We start from the raw sequence: 25,281 nt of genomic DNA on the forward strand, positions 1-25,281 counted from the left end.
AGAACAATCTATATTACACCGCTATACTCCTACATGTACATAACGCCAGAACGAATAGAGGTAGAATTAGGGTGAAATGGCTGTTAATTCACAAGTATCAAGAGAGATGGTAGAGAGACATTTCAAATTAATTACAGATAATGTTCAAAAAGGCCTGTGCAAGTAATCTGTAGAATTGAGGAATGAAAACGGCCATGACTGGCATGGAAAAAGCATGCATGCATCTGCTGCCATGAATTTTTGGGGGCTGTTCGAGTGAATTGTTACTCCTGAATTAATACGCCAGGTGAGCTTTTAAATGCAGTGCTGAAAACTGAAGTAAGTGGCAGCTGGAGTTTTATTGACTCACTGACTCCTGTGAAAACAAGCCTCCGCCTCCGGGTGAACCCCTCCCTCTCAGAGCAGTGTGACAGAGCAGTGTGGCGTGACTGCTGTGCCCTCAGGGATGTGACCTGGGTTGAGCCCAGCGATGGCTGTCACTTTATAGACCAGGAGTATTAACATACACACACACACACACTCGCACATTAGCTTACACAGTCACAGGGAGTGTTGCAAGAAAAGAATAGGCATATATACTTAGGAAAAGAATAGGCATATATACTAGGGAAGCCATGTTGATGTTCACATTACACGTTACTAAGAGTTGATATAGTCATACATTAAGCTCAACAACAAACATGCATACATTCTCATGTTTCCAACCCCTGGCACTTAAACACACACACACACACACACACACACACACACACACACACACACACACACACACAAACACACACATACATACCTACAGAAATCCACAGATGTTCAAAGCCACATACACACACACACACACTCACTGTGGATAAACGGTCCTGTCATGATCACTTTGGGAGGCGAGCACAGGGCACACAGCTCCTGCTGCTGCTGCTGCTGTAGTACTGTTAGTGTCACAGCAGGCATGTTCATTTATCAGTGCAATAAAGTTCATGTGACTGGAGTTCCTCATTTAGAATAGTCAAATAGTGCAACAAATACCATTGTGTCAATAATACTGAATTCAGATGGAAGTTCGGTAGCTTTACTGTTAATTCAACATCACCTCACATTTTTAAGTTTGGGAATTTATGTTTTGAATTGAGTTCATGTCCAAATGAAAAGATAAAAGGTTATCATAGTTATACACCTACAGATCTATAGCTCTTTCCATAAGTCTATGGACTAGTGTATTTCATCAGTCAAAGGAGACAAAGGGCTCATTCCACCGACCGGCACCCAGCAGCTGTGTGAATGGTAGTTTCTGTGGTTTGTTGTGTAGGCACAGGATTCTGGAGAGACAGAGGTCTGTGGTGGGCTAAGTAATGCTAAGTAAACTGCCCTGACGTCCTTCATTTATTACCTCTTTTATATTCATTTAATACATGTGCATGGTCATCCACACATACATAAGTTTCACTTGGTTGATACAGCCTTTGCATTAAGGAACATCCTCTCCCATGAAAACATGGCAAGCTGTAGCACTGTAGCTATAGTAATTCCCACTATCCAAGTGTATAGTCCAGATACTTTTCTACTGATGGGGATCTATACATTAATGTGTGTGTGTGTGTGTGTGTGTGTGTGTGTGTGTGTGTGTGTGTGTGTGTGTGTGTGTGTGTGTGTGTGTGTGTGTGTGTGTGTGTGTGTGTGTGTGTGTGTGTGTGTGTGTGTGTGTGTGTGTGTGTGTTGGGTTTTACAGATGGGTCTGGAGTGTGTTCAAGAGGAGTATGTCCGGCTGGAGGAGCAACCCTTCACCTCTGAGCAGAAGTGGATGGCCGTCCGCTGTGTCCACCGCACTCAGCAGGTGAGCTGGGCTCTGGGCAGCGCTGCAGTGCGTGGCTCTCTCCCTGTGGTGCAGAGGGGCATGTTTACCCAGCACCACCTCCACTGCTGCCCCCATACACCGCTGTGCTCACTGAGCAGTTGGCTCTCATGAGCACTGCTAACAGAAACACTTAATGGTGATTTGGCTGTGTGTGCGCGCGGACCACGGCTGGGGCTTTATGGTGTTGACGGGTGGTCGATTTGTTCTATATCTGTTATTTAAAGGTGCAGTGTATTAATGTTTAATCACCTCAAACAATGAATCGTGGTTTTTCCGTTAGCTTAGAATTAACCTTTCATATCTACAAAGGGATTAGGGCCGCTGTGTCGCCCAGCCATGTTTTTACAGTAGCCCAGAACTGACAAACCAATCCACTGGCACTAGAGAGGGCCTTTTGTATTTTGTTGGCACCTGATGGCCAGTGTAGGTGTTTCTACACACTTGGAAGGGGAGGGGTATTCAGTTGGTTGCAATCTGCAAGCCCACCGCTAAATGTCACTAAAACCTACACCCTGCACCTTTAAAGTTGATGTGTTTATATCTCTGGTTACAATATTGAGAATTCCTTTTAAACCCTGGATTAACAGAGATGTATGTATGTGACCTGCTATCCAGGACAAGGCCGGGACCTATTATATGAAGGGGGCCTACGAGCAGGTGATCCTCCACTGCAGTGGATACCAGAGTAAAGGAGTAACACTTCCTTTCACCAACCAGCAGAGGGAGCTGTTTCACCAGCAGAAGAGCTACATGGGCACAGCTGGCCTGAGGGGTATGTGACATTTAGCCGCCCTAATAAAATCCAGAATTGGAATACGGTGCAATGAAAAAATAGAGCTTGTTTCTCTAAAAAGGGCACACTTTTAACATATTTCCCTGTTCAGAAATGCCAAATAATATGATGAAATATTTTGGTGTTTAAGCCTAAAAAACTATCAACTTGTGGATGGTGTAGGCATAGTCGCATCTCGAGGTGAGATGAATGTCAAGTTGTTTTTGTGCCAGTATCTCCAGAACTATAAAACATACAGCCAAATAACCTCTGCTTTGCCGATCACTGGCCTTAGAAGGTAGAATTTAAGAGTTCTTTGAGATCAAATCCTCTCCAGTATTCTGTATTCTTCGCCCCCTGGATCTGTGTTATTGTCCTCCATTGTCCAGTCTTCCACCGAGACTCATAATGTGAAGCAGGGGTTATGTATCTTAGTCAGTCTTCGCAATGCCCCCTTTTTAGTGTTGATTAATTCTGAGTGTCGTGGGTGTCACTGAGTGTCTCGTCCCTCTCTGTCTACAGTGTTGGCATTTGCGTCAGGCTCTGAAATGGGCAGCCTGACTTTCCTGGGCCTGGTGGGCATGATTGACCCCCCTAGGGCAGGGGTGAAGGAGGCAGTGGGCACCCTCCTCAACTCAGGCGTTGCTGTCAAGATGATTACTGGAGACGCCCAGGAGACTGCTGTGTCTATTGGTAAAGCCTTTAAACCTGTCCTTACAATCTCTTTCTCTTTCTCTGTGTTTTGTCTTTCTGTTCAGCTCTCTGTGCCTTTGCCACAGTCCCATGTTATTCAATATGTCAATGCTAAGGTCATGTGTTCTTCCCGTTCTAACCTCCATCCTCTGTCATGGCTCTCCTTGTGTGGTTGTATGCAGCGGGTCGGTTGGGTCTGTACACAAAGGGCTCCCAGTCCCTATCAGGAGAGGAGGTGGACAGGATGGACCTTCAGCAGCTGTCTCAGTTAGTGCCTAGGGTACAGCGCCTTTTTCTGTCCCTCCCCTTGAATGCTTAATGGCCTAGATCTGTTGGAAGTGCGCCACAATTCTGGCCACTGTGTGCAACATGAACCTGAAAGCTCAACTGAGATGAAAAGATGTTGTAAAACAACCCTGAAGGTGTTGGTAGAAAGTGGTCGGGAGGTTGACTGCCATGTTTTGTCTTGCAGATAGTGGTGTTCTTCAGAGCAAGTCCTAGACACAAGCTGAAGATAGTCAAGGTAAGGGGCCGAAACAGCAGTCATACACACAGCATAGCTTAGTTGCAGTGATGTAACTCCTTGGCTCCTGATCAAGCTTTAGTATGTGTAAATAGTGTCTTTCCCTTGCCTGTGTTGGGTAACGTTAACCATTTTAGCCTTCTCAAACAATTGTCTTATCCAGGGTGCTTTCCATACTTTTCCCAGCAATATTCCTTTGTCTCTTTTTGCCTGCTTATGGCTGATGTATTAACACCAAGTCAATTTCCTGTATGTGAAAATATACTTAAATAATTCTGAATTCTGAATGGTCCCCACAGTCACTACAGAACATTGGAGCTGTGGTAGCCATGACTGGTGATGGGGTCAATGACGCCGTGGCACTGAAGGCAGCTGATATTGGTATTGCCATGGGCCAGACGGGCACAGACGTGTGCAGGGAGGCGGCAGACATGATCCTTGTGGACGACGACTTCCAGACCATCTTGTGAGAGCATTGGAATGCAGAGTTTCTAGATATTTTCTTTTTTGCCCAGTCTTGGAACTGCTCCACTGTCTCCAGGAAACCCCTGACTTATTTATTTTCCACTCCCACCTTCAGGTCTGCCATTGAAGAGGGCAAGGGGATTTATAATAACATCAAGAACTTTGTGCGGTTCCAGCTCAGCACGTGAGTGCTTTTGACTTTGGGGGTTTCTTGTGGTGCTGTTGTGTGACCAGGACGCATAAGGACGTGCTGATGCAATCCAGAGGCAGCACACCTGTGTGGTTTGATTGGCATATTTAAAATTCGGTCTGTGGCCTTTTCTTAGAGGTTAAATTAGGGGAAAATAAAAAAAAATGAAGGTGTTTAGTGTAAAGAAATTGTGTTTGTCCTTTAGGGCCTACTGAATGTGATGAAATAATGGCCAACCCCACAAAAGTGGCTTTATGTTCTGAAAGCTATTGTTTGTATCTGAGTAGCTGGGAAACTCGCCAGTGCACACATACTGCACAGGATAAAAAGTACACAGAACACAGTGCTCCCTAGTGGTGAAATCCTGCATTGAGAACATTCATTCATTCATGACTGCTGTCTCCTATTCACCACTTTAGGAGTATTGCTGCCCTCACCCTCATCTCGCTGGCCACCCTTATGAACTTCCCCAACCCACTCAATGCCATGCAGATCCTCTGGATCAATATCATCATGGATGGACCCCCTGCACAGAGGTAACAGAGACCCCAGAGCACCATCCACACACTCTTTTCATTCCTCTCGAGGTCATCATGTAGATCTCTCTAGTTCACAAGCAAGGAACCCTTCAAATGTGAACGCCTCGACTTTTTTCTTGTTGTTTAGTCCAGACAACATGTGTATTAGGGAATATGTCTATACTGACTTACACATAATCTAGATGTATGTACATAAGCTCCCATCAAGCACAGTTTTCCTTTCTCTCAGCTTGGGGGTGGAGCCAGTGGACCCTGATGTCATCAGGAAGCCTCCGCGGAACGTGCGTGACAGCATCATCACCCGCAGTCTCCTCGTCAAGGTCCTGGTGTCCTCCTTCATCATAGTGTGCGGAACCCTGTTTGTCTTCTGGAGAGAGGTGAAGGGCCACTCATGAACTACCCCACACACACAGACACACACAGACACACACAGACCTCATGTCTCCCCCTCCAGCGCTTCAGGTCCAAGGCTCTTCGTACTGACACAGTTATTGATTCATCTAAGGTTTGCTGCTCTAACCTCGGGCACTGCTGCTCAAAACACGAATCAGTTTCGATATGCCAACAGGCAGCAGTTCTTAGGCACTCTGAAAAGCCTCTGTGATTTAAGATGACACAGAGTTAACAATAGGGCCTTATACATGTGCCACTGAGATCAGATCAGTTTATCGTATCGTATTCGCGTGTAGGTGTGAAGATTTTCAAGGGAAACGGCTCTTGTCGTTACCTGTATACATGTGCAAAATGTAAAGCGGTTACATTGCCTCGGGCATGCGCAAAGACCACGGAGATGTGCTCCCACCTGGTTTGTTTACTAACAACATCAACGTGGATCCGCATCGGGCACAGGCAGTGTAGTGGCTTAAAGTTCCCTTCTTTCTATCAGCATATAGTGCTTAATATTTTCTTTGAATAACCACTCTCGGATGGAAAGAAAACGAGTCTACGCGTGGATGTGTTTCAACAACGGTAGAAAACTGTGTTTGCTCCGTCTTTTACTGGACTCATAATTATATGACAGTGGTATTAGTTACAGTTGAGACACCCGAAATAACTTGCATGCGCAGCAATCCTGAGACGTGATTTTTAGTTTGCACATGAATACTAACGTCTTCTTTGATCCCAGGAAATTTGAGCACATAACCCATCTCCCTTACGGAGATATTGGCGAAAGTTAACCTACTTCATTGCAAACGTCTAGTTTTTCAAACGTGTCTAGTTTTTGTGCAGTAGTGAATAGAGTCTCAGTCTACTACACCATACATAGCATATCATGTTTGTAGAAAATGATTAAGGTGCAACAAATGCCAATAAGCATATTTCAATTAAATGATTCACATTGCAAGCAAAATGGTGCGGCTGGAGCACAGGGAGGGACAACGGTGACGCAGTTTGGATGTAACGACAAACATTTATGTGCTGTAATAAACAGTGTTAACCAGTATGTGAGTAACGTGGCTTTTATTCAAACATAGCGTGTGTAATGTGTAGCTATTTCATTCCGTTTATTAACCTTTCCGGCTGTCTGTATTACTAGCCAGCAGCAGACGTAACGGAAAGGGAGCATTTTACTCCCCGGCAATCTCTCTACAAACTTCCATACAGACGCGGGATCAGCAGAGGAAAATCTACTTTCCTTTTGGGAGAAACCAGGCCAGTCGTTCCCACGACTACAGCACCTTGCAAAACGAATTATATGCGTTCCAGCAACAGGTGCTGCGAGTGAGCGCTCCTTCAGTGCAGCAGGGCGCGTTATAGAAGCCAGGCGAGAGCGCCTGAATCCTGACACTGTAGATGCTATTTTATTCCTGCATAGTGCTAAGACAAATTCTAAATAGAACGAAGGTTAGGCATATCAGCAGAGGTATATTTTGGTTACATTAGGATGGCTACGTTTATAGCTTGCGTTTTGGGCGCACCACAATGCCAAGAAGTTTGTCGCGACTGTAATGGCATATTTCATTGTGGGGGTGATTGATAGTTTAAGGCTTACGAGACACGGTGTTTTCTGATGTTTTACTGAGTCCTCTCTGTCTCTATCACACACACACACACACACACACACACACACACTAACGGAAGCAAAAAAGGTTTAAATTAAGTGACATCCCTCAAATGTCGCGTCTCCCGCAAACCTGCAAGCTATGAGTCAGCTGTCAGTATTGGAAGAAGCCTTAACGTCGAAGATGAAACTTCCTGGGTTATTTTGTTTCGTTAGGCTATTAGTTATATTTTAAAACAGCCAGTCATTGTAGCCTACCACTCATGGAATAAGGAATTTCAAAGAGATGATGGAGTGAACTTTCTAGCCTCCTGTCACCGTCTCCCCCCAGTCACGCACGGCCTCCCCCATGACACATCGGCCTGATTTGACACGCCCTTTTGTAAGACGAATTAACGTGGTAAACCACCTCTCTCGAAAGGCTCAGACGATCGGCGGAAAAACTAACGGTTTACATCTAGACCCCTTATACATGAGGCAATTGTAACACGCTCGCGAGTTTCTATCGTGGTAGGCGCAATGTAACCGCTTTACATTGACGCATGTATAAGGGGCTATTGAGTAACACACCTAGAATGCATATCATCGCGTTTCATTGAACCGAGGAAGGAATCTGTTGTTTCTTTGTAGCTATGGAGGATGACAGGTTAGTTTATTTGTTTAACAAACATTTTACTTTTTTTTTTAACAGCTGCAGGACAATGTGATCACGCCCAGGGACACCACCATGACCTTCACCTGCTTTGTGTTCTTTGACATGTTCAATGCTCTCAGCTCACGTTCACAGGTACATAAAGACACACAAACAAATACTTGTATAGTCTTATAGGCCTTCGACAAACCCAATGTGATCACCATAGTTATGTCCATGTGTACACACACACACACTCACACATTTTTTCGCCTCGCATACAGTCCACAGACATACATATTTACTGTGTGGTACTATACTGTGCTGTGTAAATGTGCAAACACACCCAGTATTTCCGTGCACACCTGCATTTGACAAACACAAGTTTACATGCATGCATGTCAACCCTATCCAGATTCCTGGAACCTTACATACGAGGTTTGAAAATAGATCTGCAATCTGTACCTCTTCCATAAACAGATACAGGAAACATCATACTGTCTGTATTTAAATCTCTACTTGGGATTACAACTTTAACTATTACCACCTGACCTGTTCTATGTCCTTTGACCTCTGTTCCCTGCCCTCCTAGACACGTATGGTACACGAGATGGGCCTCTGCAGTAACCGTATGTTCTGCTACGCTGTGCTGGGCTCCATCATGGGCCAACTTCTGGTTATTTACTCCCCCCCACTCCAGAAGGTCTTCCAGACGGAGAGCCTCAGCATCCTGGGTAAGAGGCCCCAGCCTCCTCCTTACACACAGTGCAGAAACTCTGCTCTTTTGGTCTGGCACCTGGTTCCTTTTGAGAGTTTCTACTCTATACATCCTATTTTACATTGGTCAAATTGCTGTTTTACAACTGGTAACTGATGCTTCTGAAATCAGATCTCATGATATGTCATAAATTGGTTAATGCCTTGCTAATACGTGTCTGCCTGTCTGTCTGTCTGTGTCTTCAGACCTCCTCTTTCTATTGGGCCTCACCTCCTCGGTGTGTGTTGCTTCTGAGCTGATCAAGAAGCTGGAGCGCTTCAGAGGAGAGAAGAGGAGGGGTCGGGAGGGGGCCGACACCACTGACTCTTTCCACGAAGTATGACGCACGTTGTGTCGCACGCAGAGGACCGTGGTGGACATTAGCTTTGGACAGTCGGCCGTTTAGATGCGGTGTGTGTGTGTGTGTGTGTCTTTGTGCGCGCGTGTGTGTGTGTGTGTGTGTGTGTGTGTGTGTGTGTGTGTGTGTGTGTGTGTGTGTGTGTGTGTGTGTCTGCAGGCTGAAAGAAGTGGACTTAAAGGACAGAGCGAGAGAGTGAGGTGGGGGTGGGAATGGTGCTCACTTCTCCCCATGACAGACTATGGTTGGTCACTGGTTTGAGACCCCCATCTGGCTACCACCTCTCCCTCCCTGAGCCTCCCTCTCAGCTATCTTCCCCCTTTCTCCCAGCCTCTTCAAAAACGAAAGAAGCTTTGGTGTGCTGCTTTGAGACTGTTTGTTTTTTCACTCCGTCTGAAAGAACAGTTTTATTTATGAGATACTGTAAGGTTTCAGACAGTGGCTGTTGATTTTTTTTTACATCAACTAACTGGAAGCACAGACCACTGACCATAGTTTTTGAGGAACAAGTGAAACAGTCTTTTTGCATTCCGGCTCACCAGAGCCATGCTTTTTGGGGCAAGGATCTGTGCTTTCAAATCAGAGAGATTGTACAGTCCCATTTTTCCCAGAATATTTTCATGGCAGTATATAATAGGTGACTGATACTTGGAGTTTTTTTTTAATATATTATATCTGGTCTTCCCGTTCCAGTTCTGCTAGAGTGGCCATGCTAGAGTGGCCATGAGTGGCCAACAACTCAAAATAACCAGATAAAGTACTGCTCTTTCTCATTATGAAAATACATATGTTTAAACTATGGAAAGTTTTAGTCTCTTTAAATCCTATTTGGATATAAATCATAAGAATTCTACACAACAAAAGGTGTTTTTTTCTCTCTTTTAAGCCAATTCCCTTTTAATTTCATCAATATGTTCACTGGCCATAGCCCTCACTATGCTGTCCACAATTTGGTTACTGTTTGCTTTGGGCTTGAGCACCAATTTCAGAAACCTTCGAAAGTTTCGTTATCTTTTAATTTGGTTGACACTGTTATATACTGTAGGTGCACTCTATATTTACTGTACTGGCTACTGGAGATCGTCACCTACTTGCTGAAGTAGATGGACATGTCCTCAAAGTATGAAGCAGAAGCTTTAACTTCCAGTGAAAGTTCATGAGGTACGCTTATGCTTCTGCCACTAGCTCACTTTTTGTGTTGTACTCAAAACCTCTTCAGGTTTTGACAAGGTGAATTGGTTAGTTCAGCTTAGCAGTTGTGTCCCCTTAAGCCAACAACCAATAAGGAATGAGGATTGTAAAGAATGTTTTTTATCTCTTGTTTATTTATTTTTCATTGTGTTTTGCACATGTGAAAACAATTCTCTGTGTCGATAATTGAGAATAAACTTGTATATTCAAATTTTTTAATAAACCTTAAAACGAGATGTCCTAGATTCATTATTTGCCAACACAAAGACAAAAAAAATAAATAATTTGATAATTTATCAATTGATATGCATTCTTGGACAAGCAACAGCTGGCTAGTCTTCAATAAATACTCTGAACATATACTAAACATATAATAATAAACCTACTGTATACTAACATACAAATTAAAAAATGCTAAATATACTAAATGTACTAACTAGTGCTGTCAAACGATTAAAATATTTAATCGCGATTAATCACATTTATCTTGTAGTTAACTGAAAATGAATCACGATGAATCGCAATTTTTTATCGATTTTACATTTTTTTCCATATTTTTTTTTATTATTTTTCTTATTTGAATGCTCTTGTCAACATGGAAAAGTGGATTAGTTTGCTTTATGCAAATGTTTTATTTAATGAAAAACAACATTGCCAAACAGGGCGGTACAAAATCGAATTATAAAGTGCATTTTTCAAGTTTGCTGGGAACATAGCAGTCAGGCCTCTTATTTCAGAAACAATGAACCGTAACATTTAGGTAACCAATAATAGGTAAACCTACTACATCTTTGCTTTCAGCCAGCTGCCTGTTGACATTTTCAGACAACAGTGAAGCTCGCTTCTTTTGCACAACACAACTTTTAAAAGTAAAATTTCCATTCAAAGCTTTTTTATCATCCATTTCACTGCATCACGCCCACCATTCACTTAAACCCTAACGTTTCCCTACTACACAGTTTGCGAACGTTAACAAAATAATTGAATAAAAAAAAAACGTTAAGCTCACAATAAAAAAATGAACGGTGTTAAAATGGGTTTGCGTTAACGCTGTTAATAACATGTTAAACTGATAGCACTAGTACAAACAAAATATATTAATATTAGGGCTGTCAGCGTTAACACGTTAATCTATGAGATTAATGTGACCGCGATTAACGCGTTAACGCAACTTTGTTTACTTCCGGTGTGCAGAATTAATTTACACATCAAAGAGGAGTTTTATTTTGACACACGCACACAGTTCCCTGGGTGGTCTGAGTTCGTGCCCCCCTCCTTCTCCCGCTCTAACGTTACTCTTCTCCCTGTCACCTCTTCTTCCCTGTTTCAAATCTTTTATGGAAGAGGTATGCTATTTTGATTTTCTGACTATAATTTTAAAATCTACACTTTGATGTCAGTATTATGGTGGTGACCCGTTTGGTTTTATATTATATTTTGTAATGTATGTGTCACATGGTGTAAGATAAGCCTGTGACTGATTAGCTAATTAAATTAAATTAGCGTCGACATTTATTTTAGCATGATATTGATATGTATTGTACTAAGAGGTTCGAAAACACAGAAGTTAGAGCCCAGCAACTAATTGCTTTTGGTGTCGCTGCTACTTTGAAAGCCTGTGCTTGTTTTTACATTCTGATTTATTTGTACATTCATTTTGTACTGTGCTCCTTTGACATGCTAGGTCTCGCTAGCATTTATGCTAACATGTTAGCTGGGCTAACTAGCTACCTGTGTGGGGCATGACCGTTGTCGCTGCCAAATGTGAGTCCGCTGCCTGATGTGAGTCCGCATCCGCAAACACAAACGGTTTACGGCAGAAGGCTCAGGAGCAAACTATCCAAGACGTGCATGCTCATACATGGTTTAATATCAACGTATCTGGCTTCTCTTAACGCATAATGTAGGTTTATTTAACGTAGTGTTTTATTATTTTGTCAACGGTTTACAGCATAAGTCTCAGTGTCAACATATGGGGCTATGTTGTATTACTGTTACTAGTAGGCTAATGAATGCACTGCTTAACTAATAATTCAATAAACATGAAGCTTAACATCATAAACCTTGGTGGATTTCAAACGTAAACAAATGCGCTTGTCATTCCACTTCATGCTGTAGGCTACACCACCAGCATTACCTGGCTCGTTGTACTACAATAGTGTCGCAAAGTTTGCGCATGCGGACTCACATCAGGCGGGTCCTCACATTTGGCAGTGACAACCGTGTTTCTAGCATTCTCTGGAGGGGGGAGGTTGGAAAATTCAGAAGCCAGAGCCAAACACGGTATGACGCACGTTGTGTCGCACGCAGAGGACCGTGGTGGACATTAGCTTTGGACAGTCGGCCGTTTAGATGCGGTGTGTGTGTGTGTGTGTGTGTGTGTGTGTGTGTGTGTGTGTGTGTGTGTGTGTGTCTGCAGGCTGAAAGAAGTGGACTTAAAGGACAGAACGAGAGAGTGAGGTGGGGGTGGGAATGGTGCTCACTTCTCCCCATGACAGACTATGGTTGGTCACTGGTTTGAGTCCCCCATCTGGCTACCACCTCTCCCTCCCTGAGCCTCCCTCTCAGCTATCTTCCCCCTTTCTCCCAGCCTCTTCAAAAACGAAAGAAGCTTTGGTGTGCTGCTTTGAGACTGTTTGTTTTTTCACTCCGTCTGAAAGAACAGTTTTATTTATGAGATCCTGTATGGTTTCAGACAGTGGCTGTTGACTTTTTCACATCAACTAACTGGAAGCACAGACCACTGACCATAGTTTTTGAGGAACAAGTGAAACAGTCTTTTTGCATTCCGGCTCACCAGAGCCATGCTTTTTGGGGCAGGGATCTGTGCTTTCAAATCAGAGAGATTGTACAGTTCAATTTTTCCCAGAATATGTTTATGGCAGTTTATAATAGGTGACTGATACTTTGATTTTTTTTTTTATATAAATGATATTTGGTCTTCCTGTTCCAGTTCTCAGTGGTCAGGCTAACAACTCTAAAGAACCAGATTTAGTACTGCTCTTTTTCATTATGAAAATACATATGTATAAACTATGGGAAGTTTTAGTCTCTTTAAATCCTATTTGGATATAAATCATAAGAATTATATGTAGTATTCTAATGTATGAGAAATGACGGAGTAGGCAGTTTAACTTCCAGTGAAAGTTCATGAGGTACATTTTTGCTTCTGCCACTAGCTCACTTTTTGTGTGGTACTCAAAACATCTTTAGGTTTTGTCAAGGTGAACTGGTTAGTTCAGCTTTGCAGTTATGTCCCCTTAAGCCAACAACCATTAAGGAATGACGTTTGTAAAGATTGTTTTTTTCATTGTGTTTTGCACATGTGATACCAATTCTTTGTGTTGATAATTGGGAATAAACTTGTATATTCAAACACCAAGACAGAAAACAAACATTTGGATCATATATCAAATTATATATATTCTTGGTAAAGCAACAGCTAGCTAGTCCACAGGCTCTTCAAACACTGACATTTCCTTGCACTTAATGGATCCAGCCAAATGTATTGATTGTATTTCAAGTGTAGGTACAAATCGTATTCATCAAAATAAATGACTAACAACCAAGACCTAGCAACTAGGCCGTCAATGCATTAACATCTTGTGATCTTGTAAACTATTGTCTGAAGTTCACAAATTGTCTATGTGGGATCAACATCTTGACTTTGGATGGGTGCATGAAAACAAAGTCATGGATCCAATCAGAAAATACAGAAATTAAAAACCTTTAAATTAGAGATCAGGGGCCGTATTCACAAAGCCTTTTATCTTACCACTAGGAGTGCTCCTAACTCGCGCTAAAACCTTTTACGTAGGAGTAATTTCTTAAAAGTGATTCACAACGACTCTGAGACCTACTCATACTAAGGATAATACCAACTCCTAAGCTTAAGACAAAACCACCGTTGCTATGGATGACGTCGACTCTCATGCACGAGTTTAGAAGGGGTGAGGACGGTGATTGGTTGTTGACAGGCTCTCTCATTAAAAACTCATTCGTGACGTCCCTCTAACAATCCCACTATATCAACTGAAAATAAGAGAATAACCTAGGCTTCACATTAAGTCATATTAAATAGTTATGGACAGTGCAGTTAGCAGAATGCACACGCATGATGACAAGTTTGTGCATCCAACGGGAATGACACTTTGCACGTTAAGAGAAATAAAAAACGATCAATATAAAATATGGCAATTGCATGTAATCAAGGCAGTAATAACTAAAGCACCCAGCAAACTGTAAGGCTATTATATTTCCAGCCCTTGACCACTTCAAATATCAGCACACACGGCCCTTCAAGCGAAACGAACGTGAAACGTATAGCGAAAGCCTACTGGTCCCAGGACCAATAGCCACCGTCACCCCAGCGGCATCCAGCTGGTAAGTTCTTAAAAAACTGCTGCAGACTGCTCTCCGTTGAAATGCACGAGTCGAAAACGTCCTCATCTTTTGATGGGGCAATTATTGTAATGTGTGGACATTCCTGCGATCGCCATGGAATTTACTTTGATCTTGTGTAATTGGCGATTGTCCAAAGGGCAAAGGCAACTGGATAAACTGTTGGATGATGTGGGGTCTACAGTGCGTTGATAGTTTGATGAATTAAACGGCTGACTGATTCCCAGTGTCGTCATTTGCGTTTTCCGCGAAGCCAAATAGGCTATATTTATGTTTCCAAACATTTCACTTCGGGACACATCGTTGTTTAAAGGCGTCATTGCATCCCGCGCTAATTCTACGACAATATTAATACCTTCACGGTTTAAGCAATGTCTTTTATCAATTCCAAGTCGGCTGCAGCCATCTTACGATTTTTTGTGAATAGGTCTTAGTGACTTAGGAGTCCTCATGAGGAGTTTTAAGCTGTCCTAGACTTAGGTGCTACTTTTAGGGATAAAATATTTTGTGAATTGCTCTTAGTAAAAAAAATTTGGAGTCCTACATTTAAGACTGACACGCCCATTATTTTTAGGAGTTTCTCCTAAATTCGCCACTTATGACCTACTTTTAGCCCTAAGATTCTTTGTGAATACGGCCCCAGAAATGAATATCCTCTGTCACATATACTATCATTTCTAATATAGTTGGTACAACAAAACTTACAGATCAATCACAAGTCTAAAACAATTACAATTATTAAAACATCAAACAATTAGCAAATATTCATCCTAGTGTGCATCTCATGGAGTCCAACACATTCATCAGATTTAACAAAGTGCATAGATTTAACTGCTTTAAGTGCTTTAAACAAAAAGTCCTGAGTTCCTGTGTACAGTCATAGTCTTGCTCAGGCCCAGCAAACTCTCTCTCGTTTCTTCAGCTGACCAGGACTGTGAGCTCGCAGAGCCCTGCTTTTCTTCTTGTGTCTGGTGCGGATGCAGCACGCATCTCTGTAGATTTCCTCATCCTCAGTCTTTGCCTTGCCACTCCTGCTGCCATAGTCTTCATCTTCATCCTCCTCTTCAAACATCTGTGTGAATCGTGTGGCCAGTTCACCCACGTCCCCTACAGATTGGGCTCTTCGCTCCCTTGGGTGATCTCGTCGTGGTGATTTCTGTAACCTGGACCAAACATCGCCATCCAGGGAGTCCAGCACAGCATGCTCTAGATCTCTGAAGAGCTGCATGGCGATTGGCCCTGCACTGAGCAATGACTCTGGGGTCAAGCCTCTCCTCAGCCTCAGAGCAGCTTGGTGCACCAAGGGTCCACAGTAAAGCCTTAGAAAGACAGGAGATAGAAACATGCCTTTTTGTAAAAATACATTACTGACTAAGGGCAGTGAGTTAGTGTTTTGCTTACTGAAACTTCATGCTTCAAACCCCATGGGACCACTTACAAATATTGGCCTTTCAGTATAACGTTATTTATATGGCATGTTTAACATGGTGGAAATAAAAACTGTCACTGACTCTTGTCTATCCACAAACTATTTTGTGAGTAATTTAAGGAATTAATAAAAATAACATTAAATAAATAACACAGTAAGTGTACAACACATCAACATGTCTTACAAGGCACAAAGATACTCACTCTGACCAACATGTTTAAAGGTGAGGCCACACATTATGACAGGTTAGTGATCATACCCATATCCAAGACAGAAGAGCAGAAGATCTTGCGCACCAGTCTCTAATTCTATGGTAGTGTGCAGTAAGGTAAAGGGCCCAGGGATGTAAACATACCGTGCAAGTTCTGGCTCAGGCAGAGGGAGGCACAACAGTTGGTTGAGCCTGTGACTGTCTTTCATGCACCCCTGCCATTGGCTGTAGGTGTGAGCTGCCTCCAGGTCAGGGCCTCCAATCGTAGGGGAAAGCCGCAGACGGTTCAGTCTATTCCACACCAGCGCTATACCTGCAGAAACAAAACCACATTGTTCAGAGGAGGGCACACTGCTGATCTTCCTTATTCTCTGTTCCTTCACCTATGTGTATTGAGAGGAACTAAACTTCTACTGCATGTATTGCTGTGCCGTACGATTAATTCTGCTTACAGTTAATTAATTAAGGAAACTATAATCGTATAACCCCTATAACCCCCCCCCCCCCCCAGTCTTTCAGAGGGCAAACATCTGAAACCAGTGGTAGTAGCTAGCCATCTCTAGACTATAGCACTTGCTTCCTGATCTTTCCTGTGGCCACAGAATGATTTTGAATACGGAAGATGCGATTTCCTTCCTAAAATCTACTACTATTGCCTTCTGAAATGTCTGGTTCAATGGTTAGTCACACTAGCAGGTGAGTAATGTATTAAGGATTTAGCATCACCTTCCTGGCCCTTGTATCGGCCACTCAGCTCCCCAAACACAAATCCCAGCAGCAGAGACCACAGGTGCTCTATGTGTGGCTGTGGGTCCGCTTTACTCAGCCAATAGCATGTGACGTAGACAGGTAGCTGGAATTTGGCTGCAATGGAGGTTGAAATGGTATTGGGCACACCAAGTGTGTCACAGAGAACTTGCAGTCGTGATTCTCGTGGTTCCTGGAACACCAAGACAGATATCACCGTCAATTAAGAGCATCGTTAAAATGTTTGTTATACCTTGCATTTATCAACCCAATGAATCTCTAAAATGAAAAGTGAATCATGGTTGTATACTGTACCTCGTTCAGTGTGTCCAGATGTAGATTCTTCCCACTAGCAGGACAGGCAGCCTTTACCCAGAAAGAGCTCAGACTCAAGCCCTCCCTGTCATATTCTTCCACATAGCACTCTCCTGGGGCCACACAGGCCACGTTCGGCTTCCTATCATCCCTCTGCTTCTGTCCAGACAACAGCAGGCCATAAAGCACCTGGCGAATAGGCCTTGAGATCACATTGCTGCTGGGGAGGTCAAAATTCTCAACTTGAGAGCTTAATCGGACTCTCTGCAAAACCAGGGCATCAATGACGACCGAGCTAATTTTCCCCTCAGACAATGGCATGCGGATCCAGTCAGGGAGAACCTGCAGCTCCATTGGCAGCCTGCTGGGGGCGACACCATTCAAGAAAAACTGGGCAAGGTTGCCTTTTGTCAGTTTATATTCATTCTGGCACGCTGTGAGAGCCTTCCGGACTGGACCAATGTCCTCCTGATGTCCGAGTAAATCAAGCACAGCTCCAATAGCTTTCTTTGTATTTGGGAAGTTAGACAACCAACGGAGGATACCATCGAGACGAGCATAGGATCTGGAGAAAGGAGCACTGCAGCTGGAGAATTGCTCCCAGCTGAAAGATCCAATCATAGTGTGTATGTTTACATAGTCATTCCCTGCTAAGGCAGCAAAGACAGGGAGAAGCTGCTTGTTAGTGTTGTTGAAACACTTACAGAAATTTGAGACTGAAAATATTTTGGCTGCGATGAATTTCTGGGTGAGACCTCTGTCCCAGTGGAAATGTGTAATGGGTAAAACTCCTGCTTTCAGGTCAAAGATAAAAAAGTCACTATCATCAGACAGAACTGGACAATTCCACTGATTTGCCAAAGCAGCAATTTCCCAATCAGCCTCTTCCATGCACTGAACAAATGGTATCTTCAGAAGAATAAGGATCTGTTTGAAAACACTTTCCAAGAGTACTGGCTTAACACCACCACAGTAACATCTCCGCCCTAAAGATAAATCTTTGCCAATTTTAATACGGTCTCGGGCACGTTGCTTGAGGGTTTCCAGTTTTTTGTCAGTGTGGTCACTTCCTCCATCAAGGATAACAAAGGGCTTTATGTTGCAGTTTTTCAAAGCCTTAAAAAAGTCCTTGATCAAAATCTCAAAAGCACAATAATCTCCACCATGCTTCAGATCATGTTTTGATCCTTCGTAAAGAACATTATACAGATTACAACCATCTATAACTATCTTGCTACCTTTAAAATTGCAATCTTTTAAAACCAGACTATTTCCCTCTATGTAAGACTTTAATCCTCTGACTCCCATGATGTCTGTCTTCCAGGTTGTCAGCAACCCTGCCAGAAAGAAAAAAGAGGAGAACATTAATTTATAACTCATTCTCTTTCCTATATTTCCACCCCCTTGCCCCTGTTTATCATGTTATATGTCTAAGCTACAACTCATGACTACGCTACATATAAGAAACAGTATGATTAATCCATAATCAAGCATATTTGCTATTTCATTTAATGATTGTTAAATTGAATCTATTTTCTGTTATATGTATATATAGTGCATTGTATTGTATGGAAGCCCATTTCTGCCACTTGAAGAAAAATAACTTAACTAGTATCTCAAAATTATGACTTACTATCTGATAATAATGACTTACTTTATACAGGCTTTACACAAATTCGAACACTTGAACCGGTAACAGTCTCCTTGTACTAAAGGCCATCATTATGTCCATGGCCCTGGTTGTTCCTAAACTAGACTATTGCAATGACATTTTCATGGGCCTGCCTGTGTGAGGTGAGACCACTGCAGATTATTGTGAATACAGTGGCACATTTATTCTTTGATCAGCCAAAGAGGACACATGTTACTACTTTGCTAGAATTACATTTAAATCCCTCACCCTCTAGCAGATTCAATAAGAAGCTTTCCTAATGAGCAAAAGATCTCCAGAATACACCTGCTCATAAGATCTTTCGAGCACATTGCAAAGACATACAGAGTTATTTTTTCTAACTGAGTACTAGCTAACGTATTTAAATGCTAGTATACATTCGTGTATTTTAAATAGGTAGACATGGGCTCGTTTGTGAGATTTGTTTGTAAGACTCGTTTGTATGAGTCGCCTATAAGGGCCACATTAAGGGGGGGGAATAAATGTTATGTTTATTTTGCATTTCAAGAATAATGGTGAAAAGCCGAGGATAAAGTTGAAATACCATTTCGAAAATGAAGTCGCAATGTTGACGATACAGTTACACCACTTTCACACAGAAAATTCACCTTTATGGCTGACCAACATTCCGGCTGCCGCGTCTGCACATCCTTGGAGTGCGATGATGAGTTTCTTAAGTGGTGCAACTGTAACTTACCTGAGCTGTACCATATTGATAACGTACAGGCTATTCCTTTATTCTTTATCTTGACGTAATATTGTGTCTGTATTCTCAAAATGTTAATTCAACTTTATTCTCGACATTTCCAATTTATTCTCGAGATGCAAAATACTTTTTTATGTTCTCCTCCATTTTTTCCCATAATGTGGCACAAACCCTCGGTCTTCAGTTTAAATATGTAGTCATAAGGAATCACTCACCAAGCTTATCAGAAGAAGAAGAAAAATGAAGGTATTTTCTTGTCTGCTATTCTGCTCCTTGTTGTCCTCTACTTGAGTTGTCCGCCTGGTGCGCTGTTGACTTGGTTTATATAAATCTAAATGGAAACCGAAACTCTAGAAGTATAGTTTATCAAACGTAACCATTGGCTGTAAACGGGTGTTTGGGAAACGAAACTTGTGACTAATACCTAGGTTTGCTCAGGGACGCCAGAGACACAACAAACAAAACATTACAATACAAAAGGGGTACATTCGTGACCGAATGAATAAGTCAGTTAAACATTAATAAACAAATAAATAAGATGCACAGTATACTTGGTCGCAACAACCATTTAGCAGGCCTTGTCTGAGGGAGCATTGATAAACGTTTCACATAAAATAGCCTGCTAAAAATAATCCGTTATTGCAAAAATTACCTCAAAATAGCGCAATTCCGGTTTTTTGCACCAGAAATAACATATCATATAAGATGGGGAAACATTTGGAGGCCAAATTTCAAATTGGATACAAATTGATCTCCCTATTGGCTAAACTTCCCTTTCATTGTTCAAACTTTTCTCCTTCAGCTATACAGAAGGGCCTGAACAGGGACAGAACTTGCTCGCGCTTGAATTGAATTGATTTGAACCAGTGATCAGACTTGGTTGTGTTCTTGTCATTATGGACTCTGTGAAATCAATTTGAACTTGTATACACAATTTAATGAATACATTGAATTGACATTGTGGTGTATACTTATGTTCTGACTGATGGATTTATATTATTTGTTGCCATTGCTTTTTTTTCTCCCAATGGCTAAGAACAAACCTAATTCATCGCCAAACTTGTTAGATTTGGAAAAGAATCCTCCTAAAATCTCCCCCCCCCCCCCAGCCTAAACAAAAACATCTGACGACATCACAGGCCATGTTTGGCTCCCCCTAACCCCCCCCCTTCTCATGTCACGGGTACATTTATTCCTCATCTCCACCCATCTCTGACCCAGCCCTTCTTAAATATTTGAAAATGATTCTAGATTTCCAGTCTCTCCACCTCCCTTTCACATGGCACCGGAGGCCAGTAGTATTTCAATTGTATTCTCCACATTTCAAGCGATTCTTGAAACGCTAAATAAAATGTAAAAATACTCCTAGGGGCTAATGTGGCCCTAACACCCCATCTTAAATTGAAATACGTAGTCATGAGGAATCACTCACCAAGCTTATCAGCAGTTTATCTGCCAACTGCTCTTTGCTCTACACTACTTGAGTGGTCCACTCGGTGCGCTGTTTTATTGGTTTATAGAAGTCTAACTGGAAACCGAAACTTTAAATGTATGAAATGTAATCTGTAAACGGGAGTTCGGGAAACGAAAGTTATGAATAATCCATAGGGTTGCCCAGGAATGCCAGATACAACAAACGAAACATAAGAATACAAAAGTGGTCAATTCGTGACCGAATGAATGATTAAGTTAGCAAGTAAATACATTAATAAACAAATAGGCTAAATAAGGTGGACAGAAGGCCTTGGTCGCAACAACCATGTAGGAGGCCTTGTCTGGGGGAGCATTGATGACCGTTTCACAATAGCCAGTTTAAAAAACCTTTATTACAAAAATGACCTCAAAATAGTGCCATTCCATTTTTTGCACCAGAAATGACGTACAATATAAACTGGTAACCTTGTGAACATAGTGTAGCCGAATTTATTGAGTGTAGAGTTTTGTTTTTGTTATTACTTTAGTAATGATTTTAAATAACTACATTTGGCAGATTAAAATTGACCTGTCTGGCGCCTGTACTTTCTTTTCGTTGTTCAAACTTTTCTCCTTCAGCTGCACAGAATGGCCTGAACAGGAACAGAACTAACTTGCACTTGAGTTGAATTGATTCGAACCAGTGATGTGACTTGCTTGTGTCCTTGTCATTTTTGTCATTCAAACTGGCATACACAATTAAATTGCTCCTTTTCCTATGGCTAAGAACAAATATTCTTCTTCTCCAAACTTGTAACATTTCCTGTCTCTCCATCTCCTTTTCCCATGGTACGAGATGCCAGTAGTCTGCATTTCCTGCACAAAATATACCAGAAATCCCAATCCCTTTTTCACAGTGAAAGTAGAGATTCTACATATACAGAACCACTTTCCTCCACTTCTAACCCTGACATGATAATGGTTACTCAATCTCTATCTGATGTTTCTGATTCTCTACCGCCATATGGACTGGCTACTCCTGGGAGGGAGCTTGGGAGACTCATGCTTGGTACCTGTCAAGACCAGTAAATCACCTTGTCACTCGCGTGTGTTTCAGTGTTTAGAGGTCTGGAAGCCAGAGTTGATGAAATGATGGGGAAGTTACAAAAACCCTCTGCAACCCTTGCCTCTGAAATGACTAACATTAACCAAAAAATGACACAACTCAGAACTCATGATTCTCCTTCCTCAGTGTCTGCCAATCAACCTCTCTCCAGACCGCGTTAGATCCTACTGTTCTAACCTCTGTGTTGATAAATGATCACCTTAAAATGTATTTGTCCCATTCATGATTGTGCAAACAATGACCATGTTTCTGTACTTTTTCTATCGGAGTGTCAAGATTTCCTGGCTTTGTATACGTCGCCTGACAGTGAAATTCTTGCCACTTTCAGAACTGTATTCATTGCACCGCACAGGATTGTTGGATATTACCTTTTCATATGTCTCTACATGGAAGGAATTTAAGTCTTCTTACGTGTCTGATTTTATTAGCAGAAGATTATGAAGAGCTAAAAAACAAGGAGGAAATGGTACTAGTTTTAGAGATTTTGCTCAGTCTTACAGAGCTCTTTGCTTCAGGTGGAATACAAACCTGATAGAGGCTGACATTGTGACACTAATTATGTGGAAATATGAAGCTTTATCTTGCTAGTCAGCTCCGAGGCAGCGTAAAGATCTCGATGAATTGGTGCGCCTCGGTCATCAGCTAGAGAGAGATTATGAGCAATAGCAAAAGTATGGCGGATATGAACATTGTGGTAGCCCAAGCTGCGTTTGGGTCCAACTGTATTTAAACATGAGTGAATTCCCTTAAACAGGGTTATACAAGACAGACTTTAGGACCCTGGGGAGGTTTGCTGGGGACTAGGCAGGTCGAGCTTTCCCTAATTGCAGCTCACCTGCAGATTGTTTGACTAGAGACTGATCAGTGCCAATCTAGTCAAACAAAAGAGTTTAAGAGTCAGTTAGAAGCAGAGCTGACTAGAGAGAAAGAGAGCGGAAAAGGGGAAGGTGCTGGTTGCACTGGGTGCAAGGCGTGCAAGGCAGAGGTTTTCCCCTATTTTCTGTTCATTTGACTACCTTGGTTTGTGATTTAAAAGAGTTTAATAAAGAATATGCTTTGGAATTCCCTTGTTGCGTCGTGCTGAGAGCTGGGCTGCGACAATATAAAGAGATCAGTAACTCCACTAAAGGACCTACTGTGGAACAACCAGTGGGAAAGTCCCCTGTTGTGTGTTGGAGATGTAAAGGCTCACATGCTCCTGGTTCATGCCCAAAGCCTCATTCCCAAACCTCTCTGCACTCAGGTGGAAAACCAGCATAAACCTCCATTCCAACCTCATATATCTACTTGGTAAGCCACCAATAACTCTGTGTCTCTAGCTACTTCTAAGAAGGCTCTTTAAGATCCTCTGACTAAAAATCAGGCCTACCACATCCTGATCCCATCCAGAGCTATGCCTTCTCCACAGCAACTTGTTGTTCCAATCTCCACTGGTTCACGTCTGGTAAATGCCATTGTGAGCACTAGGGCCAGCTACACTTACCAGTCGCTGTATTTTCACCTGTATTAGGCTTTGGCCTATGGGCTGGACCTCATCTTTGAGAGTAGTCTACCAACAAATGTCATTGATCAGATTTATTTCTTGTGTATTCTTTCCCTCTTGGCAATGTGGGATACCCTGCTGGGATAAACTGGTGACGAAGTATAATACAGGAAATTAACTTTCAATCATCAGTTCCATTCCACCCCTGTACACATCCTTGAGCTTGTCTGTCTGGATGTCAATCATTTTATTGAACAAGTTGTAACTGATGGACACTTGCAAGATGGGGATAATAAACAACTCAAGGAAATCCTTCAATCAAACCCTCCTCCCTTTGTAGTCACCCAGCATTTAAGTGATCTTCAGAAAGTGATTGATAAATTCTATCAGGCCGTGTTGCCATTTATTTACAGAAGAGCCGGTTTTAAATGGTGGACATAAAGTTTTTGGGCCACATAGTTCCAAAGAGGTCCCTGCAGACCTTGATTGTCCCACACAAGCTTACTACTCGTCCCACATTTGGTCTGTTTGCATCTGGTCACCCGAAATGCAAAAGTATGGTGGGGCTATAACGCGTATTTGTTTCCCAAAATAAACTTAGTAGCCCATTTTTTCTTGAGTTTCATGTGTGGTGTTGCTTAGCACGTCAGTTTGACAGTTTTAAATTGCTTCAAATGACATTAATTTAGTGTAAAGCATTGAATTCAGGAATGGATTACCGAACGGGCCTACCGGCCCATGAGCTCAGGGGGCCCCTAAGACAGCGCCTCTGAGCGAAGTCGCTGTTATAAACTTTTGATTTCTTGCTGCATTGTCAAAGGTCTTTAGACTAGCGGGAATAAGTTAGCCGGACGTTCGATATTCGACAGATATTCGTTTTCGAAAGAAGTGTTCGCATTCTGATTGCATATATATTCTCATTTTGATTGCTGTAGTAGTTGCCAGTGGTAAGCAACTACATACTACAGGTGAAATCTTCCTGATATCTGCCATCATAGTGAAACAGCATGCATTTAAATATTTAAAATATGCACCAAAACTCAACCGAAAGATATTTTCTCATTCTGATTGCTGTAGTAGTTGCCAATAATAGGTGTTTACTTAGCCTACTACAGGTGACATTTAATTGATATCCGCCATCGTAGTGAAGCAATATACATTTGAATGTTTAAAATATTCACCAAAAATCAACAAAAAGATATTTTTTCATTCTGATTGCTGTAGTAGTTGCCAATGGTAGGCAGCTACTTACTACAGGTGAAATTTGGCTGATATCTGGCATTATAGTGAAACAGTATGAAATTGAGTTTTTGAAATATTCACCAAAAATCAATAAAAATATATTTTCTCATTCTGATTGCTGTAGTAGTTGACAATGGTAAGCAGCTACTTACTACAGGTGAAATTTGGCTTATATCTGGCATTATAGTGAAACAGTATGAAATTGAGGTTTTTAAATATTCACCAAAAATCAATAAAAATATATTTTCTCATTCTGATTGCTGTAGTAGTTGCCAATGGTAAGCAGCTACTTACTACAGGTGAAATGTTCCTGATTTCTGCCATCATAGTGAAACAGCATGCATTTGAATGTTTAAAATTATGCACCAAAACTCAACCAAAAGATATTTTCTCATTCTGATTGCTGTAGTAGTTGCCAATGGTAAGCAGCTTCTTACTACAGGTGAAATGTTCCTGATTTCTGCCATCATAGTGAAACGGTATGAAATTGAGTTTTTTAAATATTCATCAAAAATCAATGAAAAGATTTTTTTTCATTCTGATTACTGTACTGTAGTAGTTGACAATGG

General features: G+C 41.9%; 2 protein-coding genes across 3 annotated transcripts in view; one reads left to right on the forward strand and one right to left on the reverse strand.

Moving 5' to 3' along the window:
• atp2c1 (ATPase secretory pathway Ca2+ transporting 1) overlaps positions 1–8,816 on the forward strand; it is a 35,187-nt gene extending 26,371 nt beyond the window's left edge. For both annotated transcript variants that reach the window (XM_080857806.1, XM_080857807.1), the window contains 12 exons: positions 1,721–1,825; positions 2,462–2,618; positions 3,141–3,311; positions 3,494–3,591; positions 3,784–3,834; positions 4,134–4,300; positions 4,415–4,483; positions 4,909–5,025; positions 5,258–5,405; positions 7,722–7,817; positions 8,254–8,395; positions 8,625–8,816. In XM_080857806.1, coding sequence (XP_080713932.1) covers positions 1,721–1,825; positions 2,462–2,618; positions 3,141–3,311; positions 3,494–3,591; positions 3,784–3,834; positions 4,134–4,300; positions 4,415–4,483; positions 4,909–5,025; positions 5,258–5,405; positions 7,722–7,817; positions 8,254–8,395; positions 8,625–8,761 — 1,458 coding nt within the window. In that variant the 3' untranslated portion in view covers positions 8,762–8,816. The remainder of the gene's footprint in view (positions 1–1,720; positions 1,826–2,461; positions 2,619–3,140; positions 3,312–3,493; positions 3,592–3,783; positions 3,835–4,133; positions 4,301–4,414; positions 4,484–4,908; positions 5,026–5,257; positions 5,406–7,721; positions 7,818–8,253; positions 8,396–8,624) is intronic.
• A 6,441-nt stretch (positions 8,817–15,257) lies between these two features.
• On the reverse strand, positions 15,258–18,378 carry aste1a (asteroid homolog 1a; the record flags this gene model as incomplete). The annotated part of the gene is made up of 4 exons (XM_080857362.1): positions 15,258–15,687; positions 16,153–16,321; positions 16,735–16,948; positions 17,071–18,378. 4 exons carry the CDS (start codon positions 18,376–18,378, stop codon positions 15,258–15,260), a joined length of 2,121 nt encoding a protein of 706 aa, XP_080713488.1.
• Positions 18,379–25,281: the final 6,903 nt, after the last annotated feature.

The sequence above is a fragment of the Sprattus sprattus genome (assembly GCF_963457725.1).
Source record: "Sprattus sprattus genome assembly, chromosome: 19".
Lineage (NCBI taxonomy): Eukaryota > Metazoa > Chordata > Actinopteri > Clupeiformes > Clupeidae > Sprattus > Sprattus sprattus.